At 48.2% G+C, this 18,761-nt stretch overlaps 1 protein-coding gene across 16 annotated transcripts in view; it reads right to left on the reverse strand.

The window, feature by feature from the left end:
* The window catches only part of celf6 (CUGBP Elav-like family member 6), a gene marked incomplete at both ends in the record, with an annotated part of 142,853 nt that overhangs the window by 22,167 nt on the left and 101,925 nt on the right, over positions 1-18,761 (reverse strand). For 6 of the 16 annotated variants that reach the window (XM_079997823.1, XM_079997819.1, XM_079997830.1 and 3 more), the window contains 2 exons: positions 6,260-6,339; positions 11,183-11,308. In XM_079997823.1, coding sequence (XP_079853949.1) covers positions 6,260-6,339; positions 11,183-11,308 — 206 coding nt within the window. Of the gene's footprint in view, positions 1-6,259; positions 6,340-11,182; positions 11,339-18,761 lie in introns of all 16 variants that reach the window. The other 10 variants (XM_079997827.1, XM_079997825.1, XM_079997816.1 and 7 more) reach the window with 2 other exon arrangements.

Genomic DNA, 18,761 nt, shown 5'->3' on the forward strand with positions numbered 1-18,761 from the left:
GTTGGTGACCAAGGAAACAAGGATATTTTTGTTAAATTAATCAGCGCAATTTTTTCACGGACATAGACATGGATAACTAATGACTAAAAAATGATGATTTTGTTTAATTAAATTAACTATTTAACAGTTTAAATAGTTGGTTTAATAGGAAAAAAGAAAAAGAAAAAAAGACCTCTTGCTGATTAAAGTATTCCACCAAGTCATGTGCAGTAGCACTTCATAATCTTTCCATTAACACTGTGAGAATGTGCCGGCTGCAGATAAGTGTGAGCGAGCGGCGGGGGAGTCGAGCGCGGCATCGGTGAGGACCCCGGGGACCGAGCGTCTCAGACGGGATCCTATCAGAGCCAGCCAGCACCCCACCTCAGGCCAAGGGAGACCCATCTGGTGCGCCTCCCAAGATGCCAATTCAATTAGCTAAATCAATACTCCAACGCGAGGGCCTTAACAGTGCACTGTGTATTTTTATTTTTTATTTTTTCCCCCCGCACTCCAATTTCATTTCATCCCACCTCTTGACCTTTCACAAGTCTTTCTATACTTTTTTCCAGAGCCGGTAGAAAAAAAAAAAAAAAAAAAAAAAAAAAAAAAAGGGGGAGTGGGGCTGTCGGATTTAATGAGGCTGAGGCTGGGCAAACATCTTCCTCCACCACCTCCCACTGCATGAGGGCGTGGCGTTTAGATCACAGTCGATGTTTTTGGCTTTATGTGTTTGTGTATTCTTATACTCTCATATTTATTAATACCTCAGGAAGAAGGCACTGCGAGGGCCTGTACTGAACAATGACTTGGGACGTGACTATAACCTGGGGCCGGCTCAGCGCGGTGAGACGATACCTCTATGTCAATATGCAGTGGAAAGAAAATAACGCAGAAATTAATTCTCTGACCGCCGCTCCAGAATATCCAGTTTTAAAGAACGCGAGATCTCATATCTTCAAAACTCAAGCCGATGTATTGTGGCTGGATCTAAGGTCCAATCAAAAAAAAGTATTTGAGGGAAGGTGAGGTCTCCCCGGAGAACGCCGGCTTTCCATTTACCTCGAGGTGGACTGCTACGGCGTCCGGGTAATGAAGGAACAGGTGGCAGGAGACAATAGGCGCAAAGACAATAGGATGCAAAGCAGCCCCCCCTCGCTGGTGGCAGAAAATCCCGAGCTGACAAACAAACAGAATAATACCCTCCATCGGCATGACTCGGATACCTGGGGAGAAAATGAATTTGGCGAATTTGATAAGGGCCAACAGGGAGCCTTCACTTTTGACAGGTACAACTAAGGAATTTGTCACGGGTTAAAAAACTAATCTAATTTCTCGAGAAACACACTTGACTTGAGAAAAGCTCATATATTGGATTTTGTATAGGGCACCAAACTTGCGGAGGGAAAATACACAACGGTAATTGAGGGATTAGAACTGAGCTACACCAGTGAAATGGAATTACGCCTTTATCTGTGCATTACCGTGATACAAGACAGTGGTGTTAAGTGTGTACCAAAAGGTAAACAGACAGTCATCTCCCGTCCTTAAAAGAAGCTTATAGCAACATATTACAAGGCGCACGTTGGAGGGGAAAGCTGCCACTTTGGAGAGCATGCTAATGACCAGCCACAAAAGTGAGGAGCCACTTTCTCTGATGCGCAGCAGACATCTAATTACGATTTCTCGACGACAAATACAACTTCCAGACTGCTCCAACATACTTCACCGCAAAAAAAAAAAAAAAAAAAAGGATCAATAGAAATCTAGAGGGATTAATTGATGAAGCATATCAAGTTTCCGTCTGGTAATTGGATGAAACCAAGCGTGTGGAACTCATGTTCCACTCGTTGAGCCGTACCGCACCCCAGCTTCCTGGGTCTCATTAGCAGCAGCGGGTGCTGCACCCGCCGACCCCGACGCGGGGCTCAGACTTGCGCGACTTTTCGGAAAATCCTCGCGTCGCCGCCGCCCCCGTTAGACAAAGCCCTTTTCTCGCCGCTTGTTGTCTCGCGGACGGAACGGTCGGCAAAACCGTGCGACGGGGTCCCCGACCCACCTCCGGACGAGGTGCACACGTCACGCGATCCAGCGCTCCGTGTGACCCCGGTAACCCCGGCCGGCCCGCTGCGCAGATCGTCGACTCTGTATCGAGGGTTGAAGGTAAACCGTCAGTCCTGAATGGTGAAAAGCAGCGACAATAGCAAATATTCCAGACGTTGCAGTACATGCAAACTATACAGTTGCTGCTCCTCCTCTGCCTGGCTTCCTCTCGCACATATACTGTATATACTGTGTATACACACATATGGAGCATCTCAAACTGCCGCCAAAATCAAGCACGGTTGAAAGCATCGCTGGCCCGCTCAGACTTTACGAGCCTCGGAGACGGTGCCGCAGCGATTGGGCTCAATGAAGGGATATTTGTCGGCGATCCCAAAAACGTGACCGTGACAGGCAAATCGGACATTACTGTCCACTTCACGTGGCTGTTAGCACCCACTGCCATATTACTCAAAGTACACATAGGAAGAAGAATATATCTACTTTGCATGAACTGTGAAATTCATATATATATATATAGGCAGTATACGTATATATACTGTATGTATATATATATATATATATATATATATATATATATATATAGTTGCCTTCAAGCTAGCAGAGTTTCTGCTGTAGTTCCATGCGGCGCTTGTCAAAGTGTCTGTTTGCGTCCTCATGCACTCCAGCCCAGACTTATCGCTGATTAATCTGCAGCAGAAATATCACACACGCGCACCCTGTTGTCGCCGGCGCCGGTGAGCACGACAGCCGCTGTCAGCTAAGCGGCGACACCTAACACGACAATGTCTGCAATTTTCCGGGTACTGTCGGTCTGCCCCCGGCTCCGCCATTTGAAGCGCTGCCACCTGCGCCTCCGCTGCCTTAATTCAGGACCCGGAAAAACCGGCGAGGGCGCCTGTTAGGGGCCCGATCGCCTTTTAAGTTAATTTCTGGAGCACCTGCAATCTGCAATAAGCATCAATTAAGGCTCTGACCTGATCTATCAGCCCGTGCCCCACGGTTCCATCCCCTGCCCTTTAGCTTCATTAAAGCCTTTCATTTCAGGCCAGTGTATTTTGGTGCAGGTTTTATTTATGGCATGCATGTGTGCCAGGTGACACAGATGCTGTAGAGAGAACATTAAGAGAGGGGGAGAGAGAGGGAGAGAGAGAGAGAGAACTCTTTGTTCCAGGTTCATCCAGACCCCACAGCTGGCAGCAGGCGGCGAGCGGAGCAGCCCACTCTCTGGATCCTGCCTCCTGTTTCTCTGTTGTTGATGACATGTGGCAGTGATATTATCCAAATTAACTGCATTCCCCCTCGGTACCGGGCTTTAGTTGGGTACTAATGGCCATCTTGCCTATTCATTTAAGTGGGAGTTGGACTTGGTGGGAGGATGAGAACAGGTGCGGCGAGAGAGGGAGAGCGATATTGATAATATAGATTATTAATGAACCTTTGGACGGCTCTCGCCGCACATCTATTTGGGGCTCCGTATGTCGCTTTGGACAGTTCATCAGCAGAAGAACCACAGGTTGCCGGGTCGGACGTGACTGGGAGGACATCACTGCCGACGGACCTGGACCTGGCCCCGGCACCTCGGACAAACAAAGTCCACGAAAGCCAAGTCAAATCTTCCCTGGATACGTCTTTCATGATCATTTTAAGACGGAGAAGATGTAGACGAAGAAGTAAAAACAGTCCACGGATTACAGCTAAACTTTCTAATGTGCACTCTCTACAGTAAATGGTACTGAATAAATAAATAATCAGTGGACCTAGATTAAGAAGTTTGGCCAGATAATAATAGAAAATATTCATCAGCATAAAATATTTTTTGTGCTATTAAGTTGCATAGTGTCCTACAGTATGTGGGTCACAGGACCGACGCAGGAAATAACACTACTCCAGTTTTACTCTATTTTACAATAAAGTCACTGACGCATGCTACCAAGCGTACATTTTGAGGGGAAGAAGTGAAAATATTATTACAGGAACACGCTCCAGCTGTGTAGGTTTGTATGTATAGGTATGTCATACCCGTGCAGGTCTCGTTTCTGTTTTGCAATTCTGAGCTGCAGAATCTGTTTTCCCGGTGGCTTTCCTTCGCTTCCCAGTCCCTGTCGTTCATTTTCCACAAATAAGTGGTTTTAGCAGCAAAGGTTTCACCCTTTGGGCTCAAATGACACACGGAGATTACACACACTGCCCCCCGCACTCCCGTTCCACTACTTGACACTTACTGTTCGCCTCTTTTGCGACCGAGTGACTCCGCCGTGTTGGCGCTGAGCAAATCAACAACCGCCACAAGTTTTAATGGCGGAGGTTAAAAGGATTCAGCACAAAAACTTTGGTTGGAGTGGTCACTATGTTCACTTCGGTCCTCCATTGCCAGCTGGTGGTGCTGGCCAGACTCAGCTCATTTATCAACCGTTGCCACAGCGTTGCTGCTTTATGGATGGATAACGTTTGAGAAGGGAAACAAGACGTGAAATTGGAGGTCTTTAAAGCATCTCCGACATGTATAAGATGCAACGTGCCAAGTTATTCTACTCGGCTTTAATAATTACAAGATATTTTTTCCGAAGACAGGATGAATATAATGAGGATAATGTCCGGCGTGATTATGTGTGTGTGTGTGTGTGTGTGTGTCTGCATCTGAACGGGGCGCGCGCACACAAACACACACACACACACACACACACACACACACACACACACACACGCGCACACACACACACACACACACACACACACACACACACACACACACACACCACTTATTTCCATCCCTCGCTACCTCTGAAGCAAAATCAATCAATTTGGCTTCAGACATCAAAAAGATACGTAAATTACATCTGGCTTTTAGGAGCCTATCTGTCTGCCGGAGAGAATCCGTAAATATGTATTGTCAAACATCAGTGGAGTGTGTGAAGGTGTGGGTGTCTTCCAAGGCAGAGTATATGTTTTCGTGTGCAGTTGTACAGTGCGCGTGTGCGCGCGCACACACACACACACACACACACACACACAGACACACACACACACAGACGCTTTGTAATTTATCATTTCTGTTACTGGAACATATTTGATGGTAATGGTGGGCTTATACAAGCCAGATAAAAACACATTAAATTTCTAATTAACTGCACTTTGAAAGGAGTTGCAGCGAGCATAATGAGAAGAACTTTGTGCACCATGCGCAACAAACAGCATGTGAATACAACATGTTGTGTCCGGCAATTACCGGTAATAATGTTTACTATGTTCCAACTTTTGTACCACAGGAGTAATTCACAATTTAGTTTGCATTTATGCAGTAATGCCCGCAACACGTCCTGGTATTTGTCGATGTAAAATGAGGTCGGCTAATTCGTAATTTTTTTCCGATTTAGAACTCGTGTCCTGATTTTCCCCGCGTGTAAAAACAGAAAGGAGATGGCATTCTTGCAATGCCGCCCACTCACGCCACAAGAGAACATTAGACGCATGAACGTCACACGGTACGAAGCACATATCGCACTGTTCCCTTGCATGGTCAGCGACATCATGTGGTCATGTACTCCACGAGTTACTTCAAACAGTGATGGAGTCATTTTTCGAGATCGACAATCTTTAACATTTCCAGCTGTCCCCAACTTGAGTTTCAGCGTCTTTAAGGCGCGTTAAGGCGCACACTGCGCCGTGTCCAAGGACGGCCTGGGGAACTACAGGCTCCGCCCGGTAATCGCGTCTCTGGAAGGCGGTGAATGTAAACCGACTCTGAAAGGCTAGTCGAGCAGCAGCGGAAGGAGATGGATTTTCAGTGACAAATCGGAGATACAGTCACCGTACGGCGGCAGATGCAGGGTGTAAGAGTCTTTTTTTTTTTTTTTGCAAGATAATACACAGCGAGGATGTGCGCAGGGTTTTGTCCTGCCTGTTCTCTTGTTTCCAACACCCCCGCTGTGGTGACACTAGTGATCTGCGTGGAACTCATATACATAATACTTTGTGAGGGCGTGTGTATGTGTGTGTGTGTGTGTGTGTGTATGTTTATGTGCATGCAAATGGGTGTTTATGCTGTTTTATTTGTAAATCCAGTCAATTATTTAGCGTTAATCTGTGTGCATGTCTGTATGTGTTGCTTTGTGTGTGTGTGTGCGTGCGTGCGTGCGTGCGTGTGTCTGTGCGTGTGCACGCGATTATACAGCACGTGCATGCGTGTCTCTGGGTATCAAAGCACGGCACTCACGGGCATGGTCTGTCCACCGTGCAGGCTGTTGATGGCCGCCTGTGCTTCTGCATGGCTGGAAAACTTGACAAAGGCGCAGCCTGCGAGGGTCGGGGGGGGGGAAGGACATCGGGAAACAGATGAAGAAAGAGAGGGAGAGGGGGATAGATAGCGAGAAGAAAGGGGAGGTCAGCAAACGGGAGCGATAGGGAGAGAGAGAGAGAGCGAGCGAGAGGAAAAGTGGAGGGGATGGAAAGAGGAGAGCAACATCAGGGAGCTGGCCTTGAATATAGTGAACAACAAAACACATTCATTACCATTGTTTTCATGTTATCTGCTTTGTTAATGTATTCTGCCATTTGTATTTTCGGTGCATAACTTGGAATAAATCAGTCTAATTGTGGTGAAGGTATTAGCTGTACAGAACATCCTGTCCCTCGCCCAATTCTAATTCCACCCCCTCCACTCTGGAGCATAGAGCCAAGGCATTTACTATCCTGGCTTGTTTGTGATTATTAATCTGTTTAATATTTACACATTGTGATTTGTGTGCAGTCACCCATAAAAGAGATTATGATGACAAAGGCATAGTATTCTAATCTGCCTATCTAACCAAATCTTTGCTCGTATATAATTTAAGAGAGGGGGGCTTTGCTCAAGGGGCTTTGAAATCATCTTAAATCTGTTGTGTGGTTTAGTGCATGGGAAAACAAACATAAAATTTGGCTGGGAGACAAGAGAGCAGGCATGCTATTCTCGGAGGCTTTTTTTTTTCTCCACATTAGCATAACAAATGATATTAAAGATGGATTGATGTAAACTGAGAACGTAAAATTGTACACCGTGTGTAAATATAAATATATCACACGTATATATTCTGGAAGTCTGCGCTGCAACCCTGGTCTGGAAACCTCAAACGTGGGTGGTGTGCAGATGGTGGTTATAAAAAATGAACTCAAAGCTCATTTCAATCCTTGATCAACTTTCTCTCCTCATTCGCATTCCTGCGAGGTTGCGCAGGGCGGAGCCCCCGGAAGAACACTTGCGGACACGGGGACTCGGACCTGTCGTGAGGTTTGCGACACAAAGACGCGGCACTCGGACCTGCGGGGCGCCTTGGCCTCCACGCAGAGGACCCCAGATCGCCGCCGGTGACGCTTCCTGCGCCGCCGAAGGAGGAGGAGGCTGTCGTCCGAAATGCGTCGCAAGTGAAACGTGGCCTTTTTTTCCAAAAAATAAATAAATAAATAATAATAATCATTAAAATGAAAGAAGAGCTATTCCTCTTCGCTTTACGGTCATTTAAGACGGCGCAAGGTATTCTGTTACGTCCTATTCTTATCCTCGCCTTAAGGTGGCTCGTGTGTTAAGTCAAGAAATACCTCATTAACAAACTCCCTTGGATTAATTCTCCCCCCCCTTTTTTTTTTTCATTTTTTTTTTAATCATTAATCCAGAGGCCGGACCGGCGTCTCGGAAGCAGACAGGCATTCCCCGAGTTCCTACGCCGGGCTCCTCTGCATTCGCCCGTTGCCCGTTTGAAAGGCGGTCAGCGAGCCAATTAGATTTGTTCATATACATTTATTCATCATCCCTTCCCTCAGGACACGTAATAATTCATTCGGAGTATAATCACGGAACGCCGGGACCCGGGGAGAAGCAGCGGGCCTGGCGGTCGCCTCATCACGCCGGCCTATGAGGAGATAGCCGCACACAATAGACAAAACAATTTCCGACTAAAATCAAAGAGATGGCACTCAGTGACACGCGGCGGCAACGCGGTCTCCACCTTTCGCCTCGGACACCCACTTTACCCGCCGCAAAATGCTAATGTTGTGATTATTACGAGCGGTTGAAAGGTTTTCCCCACCGAGTTAATGGTCGAGTGATGAACGCCGCGTACATACATTCTGCCCGGTCGGATGCCCTCGAAGCGGGGAAGACGACGACGGCACTTTGGCGGATAAGTGGCGGCGGGCTTTGATTGCCGCGTGTGTTGCGGTCCGGACCCGGAATCCAACGCCGCGCAAGCCATTTGACTGCGCGTCAGTCTTTGAAGCAAACAAAAGGTTTTTAACCTTTGTAGTTCAAATAATGAGGGACAGTTTGCTCAGGCGTTCAAAGGCCTCGCCGGGGAAAGGGCTTGCCAACGGTTGCCTCACCCGCGACCAGCCCAAAAGAGAGCCGCTGGAAATGTACACCTGATACCCGCCGCCCGCAGCAGCGCGGACCGAGCGGAGCGAGAGACGCCATTGTGGTTTGGCGCCGCAAACAGGTGAAAAACTCAAAACTCAAAACTCCCCACCCGTTAAAAAAAAAAAAAAAAAAAAAAAAAAAGTGGGAGACGTAAGGCCTAGCATTTCCTGACCTAGAACATTTTTTAAGTTTAGGACCGAGAATATATAAAAACAAAAAACAACCAAAAAAAAAAAAAGAACGAGGAAAAAAAAAGGGAAAGTGATGAAGCCTCCTAAATTATACTGCACATTTTGGATTTGATGGCTGAGAATTAGAGGGGGGTTGGGGTGGGGGACCAAAGAGATTGCATAGCTTTCAACCCTGTGAATTTGCGCTGCCTTTTGAAATCCCCGGGAAATGTATGCATGGATTCCATCCCGCTGGATGGGTGACATTTTTAACACAACTTAATTATAGACCTAAAAGCCATATCTCTGTTATTCCTGACAATTCCGGGGCTCTATTGAACTCTGGCAGCAAGTGTTGCACTTTGAAAGCACTTTGAGGAGTGGCGCCATGGAGAGATGGATGTTAAACTTCACAGCCTTATTATTGGGTGAAGGGGGGCGCTGAAAAGCCTCCAAGTGGCATACATTTACATCAGCTGGGGACAAGGGCTCCATCATGGAACAGATAGCACTGTCAATTTCAAGGTCTGCCTCATTCGAATTACGGGAGCCTCGTCCCAAGCGAGGTGGCGGCTGGCAACATAATTTGCCGTAACGTTTCCTTAATGATCGCATGGGACTATTGCACGGTGAGTGATAGGACCAGCCACGTGAATACAAGACCATTGTCTGGTGGAACCGTACATCCAACGAACACGCCGACATTATTTTTCCATTATCCTGTTTATTTCCCCCCCTCTCCCTCCGTTTTCACAGCAGAAGGAGGTAATCAGGACGAGCGAAAACGCAGATTGCGACCGAGGAAGCACGGGCGGGCGGGCGGGCGGGCGGCGACGGGGAGGAGGGAAGAGGGGGAGTGAGTGTGAGTGTTTGTTGAGGAAGATGGAAGGAGCGGCGTGGGTAAAAAAAAAAACACGGCGCGTAGGAGCGAACGAGGGAGAAAACTAGCTCCTGTCTGACACAGCAACGCCGGCCTTATTTCATTTCATGTGCTGTCAATCAGCATGAGGCATCGACGCTGGCGGAAAGCGAGAGAGAGGGCGAGAGAGAGCGAGAGAGGGCGAGAGAGAGGGGGGGGGTGAGCCAGGTTGGGGGAGATACAGAGAGATGGGGGGGGGGGAGCAGATGGGACAAAGGAGGAAAAAAGGGAGAAAAAAGCTAGAAGTCTATGAGGTGACGCAGAGCAATAGACCTGGGATTAACAGTGAGAGGAGCAGATGTAGACAGCCCCCCCAACCCCATCCCCACCCCCACCCCCACCCGATCCCTGCTCCGCCACTTCACACGTTGTGACGCTGACGCCTCGCACAGGAGGATAAAACACACCCGACACAGACAATAAAGAAAGGCTCGGGTACCCAGAGCCATCGCCGCCGTTATGGCTCGAAATAGTCTCAAGAGTCGGCGACAGGGACCGACCGACGGATGAAGGGAAAGAGAGAGAGAGAGAGGGAGAGAGAGAGAGAGAGAGAGAGTGAGACAGCTTGTTTGCCCGCCGACCCCCCCCCCCCCTTTCCTGAGTCATTCATGGCCACCTTTAATTTCACCACGCTCCGGCGCACCGCAGCACATGGGGCCGCCGATGTGAACGCCTGAGTCGTTCCTCTGAACAGCGGCGGTTCCACGGGAGAGTCGGTGACATGGCCCGGCACTCCCCGGGCTTAGCCGGCGCTATTTATTTCTTTCTTTCTTTCTTTCTTTCTTTTACAGTGGGACATTATCGTCGGAAGCCATCCTCGGGGGAAGGGATGACGGGAACGCGAGAAAACAAACATAATTACAGCCCTCCGCCTTTTCCGATAACAAGGAGTGGAGGACGGGGTATGAGGTGAAGCAGAAGTGTTTATGATCTATGTGTTGAGAGCCCGGGGGGAGAGAGAGAGAGAGAGAGAGAGAGAGAGCGAGAGAGAGAGAGAGAGAGAGAGGGAGGGAGGGAGGGGGTACGGAGGATGGATGAGAAAAAGAGCTGGAGGACGGTAAAGAGAGGAGGGGTAGAAGGAGAGCGAGCGAGCGAGCGAGCGAGAGAGAGAGAGAGAGAGAGAGAGAGAGAGCGAGATATGAAAGAGAATGAAAAGATGAAAAAGTAGTGAGAAAGAGAAAGGCGGGAGGAGGGAGGTGTGAGCGCGCGGTGTCGATGAGGTATGAGGGAAATGTGAGAGAGGGAGAGACGCATAAAAAGGTGATGAAAAAAAAAAAAAAAAAAAAAAAAAGAAACGGGACGGCTCGGAGGGGCGGCGGAGTTATTCTGAAGAGCGGGGTGGATCACAGGCGAGCGTCGGAAAAAAAGAAAAACTCGGCGAAACTCAAAGAGCGCGAGGGGGAGGAGAGCGCGACGGGAGGAGGAGGAGGAGAAGGAGGAGGAGGAGGAGAAGGAGGAGGAGGAGCGCGGGGTCAACAAATAATAATGAATAAACAGACATACGGAGAAAAAGGAGGGGCGGAATTAGACACGAGGGAGAGGTGGACGCCAACAGAGATGGGCCGGAGAGACAGAGACAGAGAGAGAGAGAGAGAGAGAGAGAGAGAGAGAGGGGGAAAGACGGAGGGAGAGGAGAGAGGGAGGTGTGTGGGCTCTGACCCTTACTGGCCCCATCAGGCCCTCGTAGGACGGTGCACTCCTCTATCTGGCCGAAGGTCTCGAAGAGCCGCCGGACGTCTTCCTCGCCCTGCTGCTTGCCGAGCATCCCCACAAACAGCTTCCTGTCTTCTGGAGAGAGACCGAGGCAAGGGGTGGGGATGGTGGGAGGGCGGGAGAAAGAGAGAGAGAGAGAGAGAGAGAGAGAGAGAGAGAGAGAGAGAGAGAGAGAGAGAGAGAGAGAGAGGGAGGAAAGAGAACACAGACAAAATGCTACAGCTGATGGCATCGTTCTGCTGAGCTGTGAGGGAGCCATGCAACATGAACATCGTTTTATCGGCGCTCTGCGAGTGGCTGTAGTTTCTGTAGTTTCTGTTGTTGTTGTTGTTGTTGTTGTTGATGTCGACGCCGCCACCGCTGCCGCTTTTGCCGCGCTGTGTGTTTTTCTCTCACGTATAAGGGAGATGTGTATTTCTGTTTTCTCTTCCCACTGAACTATTCTAGTCGGGGCTGCCAGAGTGATGTGCGCTACGCTGAGGGCTGGAGGTGGAGCGCTGTGGGTGTGAGCCAGCGGTAGACACACACACACACACACACACACACACACACACGCACACACACGCATGCGCGCACACACACGCACGCACGCACACACACACACACACACACACACACACACGCACACACAGCGAGAGGGAATATTTCGCTCGGATGCAAGCGCATTGTTTGATCCACGGACTGAGCAAACGTGTAGAAGGGAACACTCGCTAATTGACAACGCAGCGGGGCTTACGTAACCCATACAAAACTCGAAATGGGAAAAGTGCTTTTCCCCAAATGAGGCAAATGCGGTTTAATCTGCGTTCTATCTCCAGCCTAAATGAAGACAGAATGTCAAAAGCCCGTATTATTGTGAACACGTTTTGGCACATTTATTTTGCTTCATTTATTCTGTAATTGGGTAATTTCACATGCATGAAATCATGCTATTTCCTTCAATACCAGGGATCTAGGCCCTTCAGACGCTGAGATCTGTTTCCTGGTGAATGTTGTGAAAAGCTTTCACATGACCCCAAATGACTCTCGGGGGCAGTTTCTGAGGACACTTTCGTGAATGGGAAAAATCATGAATAATGCACCAGGTCACTAAGAGACGGCGGCTTGAGGACGCTTTCCGTTTCCACCGGCGCACGTGGGAGCGGACGGCAAAAGGGAGCCGCAGAAAGCGCACCCACGCCGCCAAACGCTGCTGATCCTGCTCCGCCGGGCTCCTCAGCCTTCGTAGCAGAGGGGTCTGGCAGCACCGCCGGCTGGCCCACTGGGTTTGGTCGGTGGTGCTCCGACTAAAATGGAATGATGCCCGAGGATGCAGGAATGGAGCGAAGACCGTCAGGTCTGGGGGTGAGGGGTATACAGTGCGGACCCCCCCGCTGATATATATCGGTCAATTTGTGCGAAAAGTTAAGAAAATTTGACTAACTGCAGAAAAATATAAATATATGACAAACTAACAAAAGTGAAGTTTAAGTGACTATTTTAATAAAAAAGAAAGATGAAAGATTTAATCTAAATTCATGTAGCCGGTACTTCCTTGAATTAATTTGGGGCCCCGCTGTCGAATCATCAGTACCTTCAATTTTTATTTTATTTTTTATCCCTGTAACATCTCTCTTCCGAGAAGAAAGCGTTACGGCAAAAAAAAAACAAAGATCGGCTTTCAACTTCTCGCCTTTCAGAGTAGCGGCTTTGACGAGTACTTTTTTTTTTTTTGGTCATAAGCTCCTGGTTTCCCTTGATTCCTGCCTCAGACTTCACTTGCCCGGAAATGAAAGAAATAAAAGGACCGATCATTTTGACGGGACACTTTACACCGATCCTCTCTCTGGGAGACGACGCCCCGTCCACGGGCCCCCCCCCTCCCCCCGCCCCCACGCTCGGGTGTCGCAGTGGTCAAAACATATGGACTCCATACGACTAAACTTTGACTCTGGACTCAGAATTTCTCCAATTAATCTCCCCGCTGCCTTGGCATTAGACAGAACATTAATCTTCTTTACATCTTCTGCATTATGCATCCCCTATTCCACTGTGTTGTGGAATGAAATGGCGACTAGCAAGAACCCATCCCCAGAACTGATGGAAAGTGGCAGGGAGAGGAAAAGGACTTTATTGGAAATGACACTGTTGATCTTCAGCGTGAGTCACTTGACTGTGGAGGGAGCGGCGAGGAGCGGAGGGCGCGCGCATCACCTGGGCCTCGACAGATGTGACGCCTCCTGTACCTGCCAGGCCCCATTAGACGCAGCTGTTCTAAAAATAAGGAACCGGGGCTCCCACTTTGCGGCAGGGAGATCAAATCCGGTTCCATTTCTGTAAAGTTCAAATGAGACACGTGCCTGCCGCCCGCTTGGCCACACAAATGAGCACCTGCATAATCAATAAGGCTACGCTGCCTGCGCTCTCCCTGCTGGCGCCGAGGTAATGATGTTAGCTTTCCCACTTCCACCCCCATCACCACCGTCGCCACATCAACGGCTCACCCACACCTTCCACCTCTCCCCCTCTACTTCTCGCGCCCCAACCACCACATGCTCCGGTAGTCACGCCTCACACGGCGAGATTTCTCATACCTTCCTGACCATCAGTCAAGCCTGCTTATGCTGCTCATTACTGCACTTCCATCCATGGAACACCAGGCCTGGAGGTAAACGGGGTCCTGAGAAGAGCGCGGAGGCAGACGTGCGCACCCGAGTCCGGGGTCTGGCGGAGACCGACAGCCGGGCCGACCTCTCGTCCGGGGAGCCGCGCGGAGTAAAAAAAACCCTCTCGGAACAGGTGTTACAGAGGAATGAGCCTGACCCAGGAGCATGGTGGCGGAGGGGAGGGGGAGGGGGGCAACAGCAAGCGCCGCCGCCTTGACTGCCCCTCCGTCTTCCTTCCTTCCCTCCTTTCACCGCCGTGTCACAGTTACAACTTTCAACACGGAGAAGTGCATTTAGTGTCCCCCCTCTGGCATGTTAATGCTTTGAGACAAAAGTCTCATCACAGCCCTGGCCCGGGGAGATTTAAAGGCGATTTTACAAGCCTAATTAACGAGCCATGAGCGAGGTAATGAACTTTCCAAATGCGCTGGCAAACGCAAAAATAAATTACACCCCGGTGAAGGCGTTAGAGGAAGTGCGAGTGCATTTGGGAGCTGTCCTCCGGGAGGTCCACGGCGAGAAAATGAATTTGAAGCCGATATCTTTTTCATTGTTTTTACAAAGAACCTCTCTCGGTCGGCCGGCCCCATGGTCTGCGTGGAGAACAGGCTCCTATTAATTAGTCCACTTCGCACCCGTCTCCAAATTCACTCTAATGGATATTGCGAGTCCCTACTCATCTCCTAGAGTCACTGCACACCTTCAATTGAGAGTTTCTAATCATGAATAAATACCATGTAATGCACCCTCACCGCTAACACTCACACTCACAAAGTTCTCAGTTGTGTCGAGGGGTTAATGTAAAAAGCAGTGACCACTGTGTTGACGTACAAGCAGCCTTGGGATATGGCGGTACAGTATGAACCAAACTGTCTGAGGAAACTATTTGACCTCTCCTGGCGCTTGCCCCTCGTCGAGAGACTCATCTGACGGAGCGAGTCTGAGAGGGCTCACAGTTCTGTGAGAGCCGAACCCTTCAGCTGAAGAACAGTTGGGCTGTGCAGCACTATTCTGTCATGTTTTTAATAGGCCTTTTGTAATCGGCGCTTCTGAACCCCACCACTGTTTTACCTGTTTTATACTTTAATGGCGTGCGTCCGAGGGAGGATTACAATAGTCGCAGTTGTGCGAATTTACTTTAATGTATGTCTGTAAGTGTGTGTGTGTGTGTGTGTGTGTGTGTGTGCGTGTGTGTGTGCGTGTGTGTGAGCGAGTGACCATGTGTGTGTGTGTGTGTGAATGTGCATGTACTGTATATTTGTGTGTACAGTAGGCAGGTACTTTGGCCATGCGACAGAGGCATTGTTTTATATCCCCATTTGTCTGAAAGTGTTATTTAAATAACATTTACCTGTGAACACTTGGATTCAAATTAGCCGCTCATCACGTGATGTTTTCAAAGCCAAAGTCCAGCTCGCTTTAGTTTAAAATAAGAGTGAGATAAGAGACTTCTGGAATTTAAATAAATGTAGCTTTGGTTTCAAGTCACATTCTACCATTTCATTGTTAAATTTATATTATTTACTATTAATGATTGTGGATGCTAAAATTGCCAGGAGCAGTGACCTTATGCAATAACAAATACATGTTGGAGTAGTTTCAGTGGCATGAATGAGTTCCTTGTTTGTGCGAGTGTGTGTTTGTATTCTGTGTGTATGAATGTATATTTGTGTGAGAAATAAAAAAAAAAGTTTTTCATTGTTCTGAAGCCTCCAATATAAAGTTCAAACACATTAGTCAAACGCATAAAACATAGAAATGTGGCTTTAAACCGAAGCAAGTAAAATTCAATACATTACGTTCATAAAAAGGCACTTTGCAACATACCTCACAACGCTTGCGTCCTTTGTGGAGCCAAGATATTATGGGGTGTGTGACAGGTAAGTAATGGTCTTTTTTTTTTAACATTGGTGAATCTAACCTTTTAACTGCAACATGCTGAACCGTTAGGAATATAGTACCAAATGCAAAAATCTGAAACCTAAAGATTCAAGGTTGTATACCCTGCAAAAACACGCCAAAAAAAAAGGAAAATAAATTGCTGGTTCGATCCCAGAACTCCTCCTGATGGCATGCCGTAGTGTCCTTGAGCAAAGCACTTAACCCCTAATTTCTTGTGATGGCTGCGTCCATCGCTGTATGCATAACTGTAAGTCGCTTTGGACAAAAGCGTCTGCTAAACGATGATGTCATAATATGAAGATGTTACGTGTGTTTGTCCATGTGTTGCATACCCACGCAGACTTTCAAATAATTCCCTGCCAATTTTAGTCTTATTCTAACATATCCCGTGGATATATACTGGGAAATGCTGCATCTTTGCCAGAACCCACCTAGGGCAAACACATTTACTCTGGCAGACAGTCATCTGCTCATCCAGAGCCTCATCTCCTGACTGAAGGTGGGGGTAATTGTGTGGAAAGATAGTTCCCGGCCAGTCTCTCGCCATGTCCAACTCGGGGTGGCATGTGGACAGCCCCGTTTTATAAATGCAAATAAAAAAGGAGATCAAAAAAGTTATCAAAACACAACTGACGTCTGACAATTGCTTGTCTCAGGAAGCCCTTTCATTTCGGGGCCTGGTATATTAAAAATTAATGGCTTTTTGCACAGACGCCATATGCTGTCAAGATTGATGCCTCTCCCTCTCTCTCCGGAATAAAGTGGTACTTCTGTTGTAGGCTGCAGCATGTGTGCATGGATGCTGCTTTTCTTCCCTCCCTGTCTCTGGGTCCTTTTGCCTCTCTCCCTCTCTCTCTCCACCCCCCCCTCTCTCTCTTATTCTCTCTCTCTCTCTCTCTCTCTCTCTCTCTCTCTCTCTCTCTCTCTCTCTCTCTCTCTTATTCCCTCTTTGTCTTTTTCTCTGAACCCTTCTCTCGTTTCCCGTCTCATCTCCACCCGCTCTCTTCACTTGAGGCCAATGTTGCTGTTACGTTGCTGTGAAGCCCATACTCAGAGAAAAGTTTCTGCGTTTGTTTGCCAATAATGTGAATATTCTCTTTAAAGGATTACTCTTGCGCTCCTGTGTCGGTGGTAAAAATGTCGTCGCCCCCCCTCCTCTCGCTCCGTTTTTATGACTATCACTGAGAGCCTGCTGGCGGCAGTGGAAGGAGCTTGGTTGTGGTAAGTGTTCTGAAAGCATGGACAGCTGCATCCAACGATAAAAGATCCGCGCTAGGCCGCTGGGTGCATTTCAAACGCAGGGTAATGTTCCAGCCAGCACAACAGAGGAGTTCTGCTGCTGATGGACTCATTAGAAAAGCCTGGCGCTGGCACACTGCTGCCTTAGAGGCTCCGCTACACCGCGGTGGTCCCGCCGCCACGTACGCTCACGCGGGCAAACATCTACGCCGAGCGCTGAGAGTACGAGATATTAGCAACGCCTCGCAAATGGGGAACTTTCATTCCCTTTCTCTGAGCCGTATGTCTCCTGTCTATAAAAATTCTCCTTTATATTGTTTGCCCCCATTTCCTCTTCCAGACGTCTTATAAATTGGCAAAAAATAAAAAATAATAAGCTAGCAATCAACGTTGTTTCATGTGAACCACACATATTGCGATAGACGGTCTCTTCTGCAGTCGCGGGAAATCACCTGCTCAACCCTTATAAGCCACTTCACAACGACGACTTTTGGCCCATATCTTGCCGGCACCAGCACAAACAGAGAGGTAGAATAAGTCCCACTAGGATTCAAAAATCCAGAGGGCTAAAAGATTCACATCCCAACCATGTATTGAGCTTCAACAGGTCTTTTCACTGTTGTAATATTATCAAACTGAGGAAATCAAAATACTACAACAATCTATTCCAGCCTGGATTTCAGCGTCAATCTCCACAAACACAGGTGCCCGGTTCCACGTTTTTCATAGAAGAAACACAAAACCCAACCCATGCAAGAATGCATAGGGAAACACATCGGGTCCTGGATCCGGTGTTGATTTTGTACATTTAGTGTTTCTGTGAAAGTCCCAATCTGATGCACGCGAGCAGATTACTGATAATAGCAATTTGATAGATTGAATAAACAGCGGGGAATGACGAGTCAAATTGCCAGTGTATCAGGTGCAATCAGAGAATGCAGGTTTCCTGTTTAGAAATGCATTACTCATAACACTTGTGCTGTCTTGTCCATTTGGGGGTGGGGTCAGGAAGTGAAGCATTGAACCTTATGGTATGTATGATTAAAAATTAAAGGGGAACAATGGAGAAAACTGCTGAGAAATTGCCTATGTCATTTCTGCCCAAATATTTGCCTACCGCCCACCCCGATCCCCACCACCTATTCTTTCTCCATTGCAAATTTGGCCCCATGACACAGCTCTCTAACAAACAGTTAAATTTTGTAATAAGCAAAGCATAAAATAGCCGTGCGATACCCACCTGTGCAATTTCATGGCTTCCTGTGTGTGTGTGTGTGTGCGTGTGTGTGTGTGTGTGTGTGTGTGTGTGTGTGTGTGTGTGTGTGTGTGTGTGTGTGTGTGTGTGTGTGTGTGTGTGTGTGTGTGTGTGTGTGTGTGTGTGTGTGTGTGTGTGAGCGTGCATGTGTCTGCATGTACCTGTGGATGTTTGTGTATGTGTTCCGGCACCTCTATCAATGTCTGTTCATTCAAGTGCATATCTACCCCCCATCTGTGCAAGTTTGTGTATCTCTCAGCATAGGCAAAGCCAACCTCTGCCATGGCTCCTCTTGACTTTTTCAGCGTTTTGCATGAATATGTCCAGAGGCGGAGAGCGGGGTTTTTTGGTTTCATTTGCATGTAAAGTGGAGCCCTCTCCTCTGTGGGCGTGAGGTGCCTCCAGACAGCCCCTCCCCAGTGGCCTGCCAGCCTGCGCCAGCCAGCAGCTCTCGTTCGTCCCTACCTGCTGGGGCGGGGCATGA

Source organism: Zeus faber, assembly GCF_960531495.2.
Source record: "Zeus faber genome assembly, chromosome: 3".
NCBI classification, from domain to species: Eukaryota; Metazoa; Chordata; class Actinopteri; order Zeiformes; family Zeidae; genus Zeus; species Zeus faber.